This window comes from Notolabrus celidotus, chromosome 4 (assembly GCF_009762535.1).
Source record: "Notolabrus celidotus isolate fNotCel1 chromosome 4, fNotCel1.pri, whole genome shotgun sequence".
NCBI lineage: Eukaryota > Metazoa > Chordata > Actinopteri > Labriformes > Labridae > Notolabrus > Notolabrus celidotus.
Window position 1 is genome coordinate 26,001,724 of NC_048275.1, and position 7,334 is coordinate 26,009,057.

General features: G+C 38.7%; 1 protein-coding gene across 1 annotated transcript; it reads left to right on the plus strand.

Moving 5' to 3' along the window:
- The first annotated feature begins 3,066 nt into the window (after nt 1-3,066).
- Nucleotides 3,067-7,144, plus strand: LOC117811840 (solute carrier family 22 member 7-like). The gene is given in 10 exon segments (XM_034682316.1): nt 3,067-3,239; nt 3,355-3,459; nt 3,579-3,991; nt 4,235-4,338; nt 4,693-4,709; nt 4,712-4,846; nt 5,077-5,244; nt 5,536-5,615; nt 6,657-6,766; nt 6,913-7,144. Coding segments are annotated over 10 exon segments (1,404 nt in total). The 5' UTR covers nt 3,067-3,199.
- The last annotated feature ends 190 nt before the right edge of the window (nt 7,145-7,334 follow it).

Consider the following 7,334-nt stretch of genomic DNA (forward strand, 5'->3'; position numbering starts at 1 on the left):
AGTCTTGACACCTCTACCTAGTGCTAAAAAATGCAGTTCCTTGAGAGTCCACTTGAGGCTGGCTGCAGAAGCACCGGAAGCCACATAAACATCCATTAAAAAATGCCCATCCTTGCAGCAAAAATAAACATGTTTATAACCTGGTACAAAAACTATTTTAATCTGAATAGCTAATTTCTTTACCTTTTTTCAATCCACTTTGGAGTTACATTAATTCCTTTGTGACCCTTGCCCTTTAGGACTACCATTGACCAGAATATCCATCTTCTCATATGAAAGGTCAAAGACATACACAACAATCACTGTGAATTTACAAACATACCTGCCACTAAGTCCCCTTATTATGATCAGAGAGGGAACCCATTTTGGATCCAATTTATGTCAGTGAGACAAAATACCTTGAGTGTCCACTCAGTTTATTTACGCAACATTGACTCCCGACATAACTCGGGCTGATTTGATTGTGTCTCCATGAGTTAGTGATCTGGATCAGTGAAGTGAACTAATCTGGAGCCAGACTACTTCGACCATTCTGCGAAACAGTGACACAATGACCTTACATCATATACAGTATATTGAATAGTCTAATTGTCCCAGGTCTTTTATACATCTTTGTTTTTCTGTGGGAGTTCAACCAGAAATGCAGTTCTTGGCCAGATCAAGCCTCTCCAGATCAGAATTGTGTTTTCAGCAATTGTTCTGATCGAGGAAGCATGAAAACAAAGAGCTTATGCAATAATTTCTCAGTCCTTCTCGCTATTGGACCCTTTTGAGGCCAGTTTGGCTAGATCAGAAAAAAAAGACAAAAATAAGCCTTTGGATGGGATGGGCTTGAGGGAGGATCAGTGATTATTCACTATTAATAAACAGAAAAACACTGCATATTGAGAGGAATGGACATCTTTAGTGGATAGCAAATAAACATAGATGCCACTTCTGGTAGAGACACAGCAATACAGACATAGGTTTATTATTTATCTTCCTCTTCCTCTGTTATGTAACTGCTGAATAATTGTGACACAGGAATGTTCTATGGGACATACAGACCTTAAAGCTGGGATTGGTAATCAGATTTAGATACACTTTTTGTCATACTGGTTAAAATGATCTTTATGTCCAGATGGCAATCATTACATGATGTGTTCCTAAAAAAGAGTGAAAAAAAGCTGCTATCTACAGCCGGAGTAAACCTGGGAAAACACCAACCAATCACTGTTTTTTGGCTCCCCAAATTTAAAACCAATCAAATCCCGTCCAGCCGTTCTGCCCTCCTCCTGCGCGTACATTTCCCCGGCGTGCACTCCTCTGAGTCCCCGTCTCCTGCCTCTACTTCCCCTGACTCTATTGACTGCCCCTCTCGCTCGTCCTCGGGCCTGTCCCCTCTGACCTGATGAGGTGCTTTGCTCAGGACTGTAGTCCGGATCAGAGTCTAAAAAGCTCTCACCAACAAGCAGAATAATTAATGACGTTCAGTAAGTCCCACAGAAAATATATATTTATTGTAGCATCCGTCCGGACGCTGTTGGGATGACGAGCCGATTCGTGAACACGTTGAGTTTTAATAACCGGTCACTGTCGGCCGTGATCACGCCAACCAACAAAACAACAATCAATGTTTGAATGAATGAAAAACTTCTCCTCTCCGCTCTCCCACTCGCACACTCTACACCTCTCCTGATGCCTTCACTGACCGTCAACACTGTAGGAATTAAGAACATCTACACTGAACACGTTTAACAAACAGTAGAGCTGTTACAGTATTATATGTGTTATAACTTTTCTCCTGATATCGTGTCACCGGTACAACTGTATAATGCTAGCATGATAGTTGTGAGTACTAACAGCAGCCATGTTTGTTTGTGTTTTTAACTTTCACTATGATAATGTTTTGGTGAGGACCGGTTTTGAATCAGTCACGATCATATGGTCGAGAATCAGCGGCGCTCGTGCATGTGAGCGGGGGGGGGGGGGCGTCGTTTTGGAGGAGCTCCGAGGGAGGAGGGGAGGGGTTAGACGGAGTCATGAGGAAAAGCTACATTCAAATTCATACTGGTTTCCCGAGACTACCAACCCTAGCTTTAAATTGAGACATGTATTTATTGACAAATACAACCAGTAGCATGCTAACACTTACATAACATCTTTGTACTGCCCTACAAAGGCAAAGTGCAGTAACTACACATTTGGTCCAAATTGAGTTAGGACGTCGTAAGATAATTTGTGACATCTATTTTATTATCTGACAATGTTAGTTCAATTATGTTCTGCTTTAGATAAAAATTGGTGTCAAATTTGCAACAAAACTACAAAATTCAGACAAAAACCAATACAATACAATACAGTGGTGTACAACCATACAATGCAAAATCATCAGTGCAGTTACCCCACTATGATTATATTCTTCCTGGTTTTTCGTAATGCAGTCTGCCTTGGTAATGTTATCATGATCACCAGCAATAAACATCCACTCACATACAACCAAACACTCATCCAGCTGCAAGAATATGTGTCAGCACAGCACTCATGGCACAATTATGGTTGAACTTGAGTTGACATGCAAATATTCTAAGATTGGTAAAACAGAAAGCAAGCTAAAGCAGTGTGTCTGAGAAATATAACAGAACAATTATAACAAATAAAACAATTAGCAAGCAATTAGCTTGCTATTAGTTAGTATTCAAACAACACAATGACAGATAATTTTGGCGTACCTGCCTCCTTGATGGCAAATCCACTGAACAAACTCATGATAATCCCATTTGTCTATATCAGATTTCTTGATCAGGACATCTCACCATTATCAATGGACTAACATTACTCAGATTTTGTTGAAAAATGTGCATCCCTCAGTTAAGCCTTGGCTAAGCAACACATTTCAAAATCATCACTCCAGTCCAAGTTTTCCAATGGCAGAGTGCTGTATCTGCATTTTCGGCATCATAGGTCACATCATGGTTACGGTTTTTGTCCATGAAAACTTCTTCAAATGAATGCATGCACAATAATTTACTAACAACATATTTGTTTGGCCAGTCAAAAACTTTGAAGGCACTTGAATTTTGTAATTTCAGTTTTTAATTTTTTGTAATTTCATCATCAAATAACATCCCAGAGTTGTTTGGTATTCACCCTCCTTCCCCACCTGTCTGGAAATATGAGATGAAATGAACTCAATGACACTGGGAGTTTTTTTTTTTAAATGGTAGACAAAGTCTCGAAACAATATGTCCAAAGATTACGTAAGTTTTTTCTTTTATGTTATCTATGGACAATTTTTTTCTCCTACATTGCTGCTGATGTGGGTGTTAAACATGTTTAATTGGTAATCTATTTCTAAACATTTGGTGTTCAAAGGTGATGTGTGGATGTTAATGATCAGGTGGCTGTGGTGTAAAATTCAAAGCTGCTTGCCATATTGTGAAAGGAGACCCTGCAGAGATCAGTGCCTGCAGTGCAGAGGTACATAATTCCAGGAGCCAAAAACTAGTGCATTTTTTCAATACCATTTTTGTCATTTTTTAATTGTACTTTTAAGTGGAACAAACTATCAATTCATGTTTTTCTTTTGTCTGCTTAAGATTCCGTTTTACTTGTAGGAGCCATAAGGCCAGTGAAGATGAAGTTCGAGAATATCTTGGAGGAAGTCAACGGCTTTGGGCCTTTCCAAATAGTCCTCCTCTTCCTGCTCTGGACCCCTCGAATAGTCCTACCCTGTCACTTCTTGTTGAACATCTTCATTGCAGCAGAGACTCCTCACCACTGTGACATCAGCGCCCATGGAGGAATGTTGGAAAATTTAACATGGGAGCAGAGATTGACTGTCAGTATTCCTGCAAAAGAAGATGGAGGCCTAAAATCCTGTGAGATGTTCGCAGAGCCTCAGCTTCAGCTCACAGACAACACATCTGACAGTTCTTATCTGCCAACAGTTAATTGTCAGAATGGATGGGTTTATTACAACTCCACCTTCACCTCCACCCTGGCAACAGAGGTACAAACTCTGAAGTTGTATTTCAAAAATATTCATCATCCATGCATCTTTCAGATATTCTCTCTTTAATTAGGGTTAGGTTTTGTATTCAATTTGATGAAAATAAGTAATTTCTCACTTGAAGCAGTGTGTAGTTGATTTGCAGTGTTAATTCAATTAAGCACATCAGAGCCATTCCATTAAAGGAAAGTGATACATGAATGGTTAATCAAAGTGTTCTTTTTCTGTGAAATGCTCTATCAGTGGGACCTGGTCTGTGATAGAAAAAGCCTGACAAAAACCACAAGCACTATCTTCTTCTTTGGAGTGATGATGGGTGCCATTGCTTTTGGATACCTGTGTGATAAGTAAGTGCATAAAACTTGTCACTATTTAGCAAAGGAGTAAAAATGAAGACTTCTATTTAAATGTCAATTCTATTTGTATTCTTTATACACACAGTATCCTATTTTAATGGCCATTTGTTAGAAAATAAACAGTTTTGTTGTATTCACTTTGAATATTTGCGAATGATACCAGTGATGGTGGACAGAAGTACTGGGACTTTTAATTTCAATTTGACATTTTTGTGTTAACTTTCCTGCTTTCTTCTAATAATGCAATACCTGAAAATAAAAAGGAACAAAAACATCAGACAAAGTTTAACCCTGAATTTCCATCTACACTTTTTGCTTGAATATACTCCCCACTCTTATCTCCAGATATGGGAGGAAAAGCACTCTTTGGCCTCGTACATCATGGCAATCGTGTTCGGCTTCTCCAGCGCGTTTGCAAACTCCTACATTCTGTTTGCTGTGCTGAGGTTTCTTACTGGGTTTGGACTGACAGGAATCAGCATCAACTCTGCAGTTCTCAGTAAGCTACCCTGATTTTCGACATCAAGTGTTATGTTCACAGATCCTCTCTTTACACCATAAATGTACCGTAAATCTTTTAAAAAGTTATTGTAGTTTGGAGTTGCTTCTTAGATTTTTTAAAAGCCTTTCTAATTTGATCACAGAGGTTGATTAAAACTAAAAGTCAAATCAAAATTAATTATATTCATTACTATTATGAACTCATTTGCCCTCTTTCTTGTATTGCAGCCATTGAGTGGGTGGACACGGGTCACAGGTCATTAATCGGTGTTATGGGCAGTCTGGCCTGGTCTGTAGGAAACATGCTTCTGGCTGGGTTTTGCTTTCCTGGTGACTGACTGGCGTCACTAATCATGACTGTTACTGCCCCTCTGGGGTTTGCGGTGATAACTTGTGGTAAGTAAAAAACATTCACTCAGTGGCTAGTGTACAGGGCTAGTCTAGCCTGTGCAGAAGTTTTACCAAAGTTCTTGCTTGACACTGTTATTTCCAAGAACAGCATTGCAGTATCCTGCCCATACTGCAATGAGGAAATAGGTTTGGCTATAAGATAACTTGATAGGTTTTTTTTTTCTTTTTCTAATGGTAATGTCCTAAATCATGTGTCCACAAATTGTCACTTATTTCAAATTTGAATTACAGGTGGATTCCTGAGTCCTGCCCGTTGGTTAACTAGCCAACGGTAAGTGGAGAGTGCCCAGTTTACCTTGACAAATGTGCTACATTCAACAAAAGACCAAAACTGGTCATCAGAAATAAAACTGGAAGTAAGTTGAGCCTGATGGTAAACCAATTAGGCCTGAGGGGTTGGATGTGTTAGTATGTACTGCTAGTCTGCCAGTACTGCACAATGGAAAGTCAACAAGTGCTGTAACAACTTTTTTAGTCCTATTGAAAAAAATAGATTCTAAAGTGATATGTATTGTAAATGATGACATATCATTAGTCATTAGCAGCAATGCACATTCTTGCTACAGTGGTGTGTTAGACAAGTCAAGTTTGTAGCTTCGAAATGACTATGTTGGGGGTGGAGCTGAGGTGCAGGGGGACAAAGTTCTGTAAACTAAAGACGTACTGGTAGATATGGTCTGCTTTGGATGACTTCAGGAAGTAAAGGTGATCCAGTAATACTTTATTCTTAAATCCATCCTTTTAATTGTTTTTATCTAAACCCAGGCACACAGACCTTTTAATGTTTGCCACAACATTGAACTAAAATAGACCTGCATTAAAAAAAAGTCAAAGGATACTCTGCAACAGACACTACCTCTCAGTATGAATTGCCAAATAGGTGGCCTTGACTCAAAGGGATACTTTCTGGCTTTCATGGTCTCAAACACCAAAATTGTGTATAACTTTTAGTGAAATGTCCACTATACTAGTCTTGCATTAGATGACACCTTTTGCATTTGATCAATCATACTGTTGAATTCTCATAATGACTTTAGACACTTTGGATTTTGTCACTTATGAATTACAGCTCCTGATGCAGCCTCCATGTTTACCTGTTCAGATAATTTCAGCGTTGTCGCAGCTCTTCACTCTTACCTGCACTCTTCTTCTTCTTGTTTTTAATCACTGTTAAAGAGTTAAAACACATCCAGTTAGTCAAAGTTTAAACACTTCAAACGTTTCAGAATCACCTTGGCCTTCACTCAGACGTTAACTTTACTTTGAGTCAGAATACACGTTTGTAATAGGGCTAAATCTCATCATAACCACTATGGACTAATTAATAAGATATGTTTGGGGATAAAATGTACAAAGCATGAACAACTCCTTTAACATTGTTTTCTGCCTCTGCACAGGCACTATCCAATATAGAAATACAGGATAATCAGGGAAAAAGCTACACTTACCTTGACCTATTCAAAACCCCGAAGATGCGAGTGCTGTCCCTAAAGGCAGGAATTGTGTGGTGGGTATCATAATAAATATAAAGATAATTCAAATAATGTCTCTTGATTAAAGTTATACTAAATTCATAGATATAGATGAAGGTGGGCAAGATTCTGGCAACAAAACACATAAAAGGACAACATTTTTTTGTTTTGCGACCCGCAGGTTTGGAGTTGCCTTAACGTACTACGGAATTAGCCTCAACATCAGCGGATTTGGTTTAAACATGTACCTCACACACTTCATCTATGCTGCCATAGAAGTCCCCGCAAAGCTGATGATCTATTGGTTTCTCAACATAATTGGGAGGAGGAAATGCCAAGCTGGAACGCTATTGCTGACAGGAATCTGCATTGCCATCAATATCTTTCTGCCAAAAAGTAGGAATGCCATTTGACGTTTTTTCAAAACCATTTTATACTTATGTCCTTAACCAATACAATCAATTTCTGAGGTATTTTGTGTATGATACTATTCAAAACTATTGGAAAAGTATTTGCATTTGAGAAAATTATAAAGCATTACTTTTCTACCACAGTGAAAAAGGACAAGTTAGGCTTAAAAACTGAATACCAGTTACATAACTC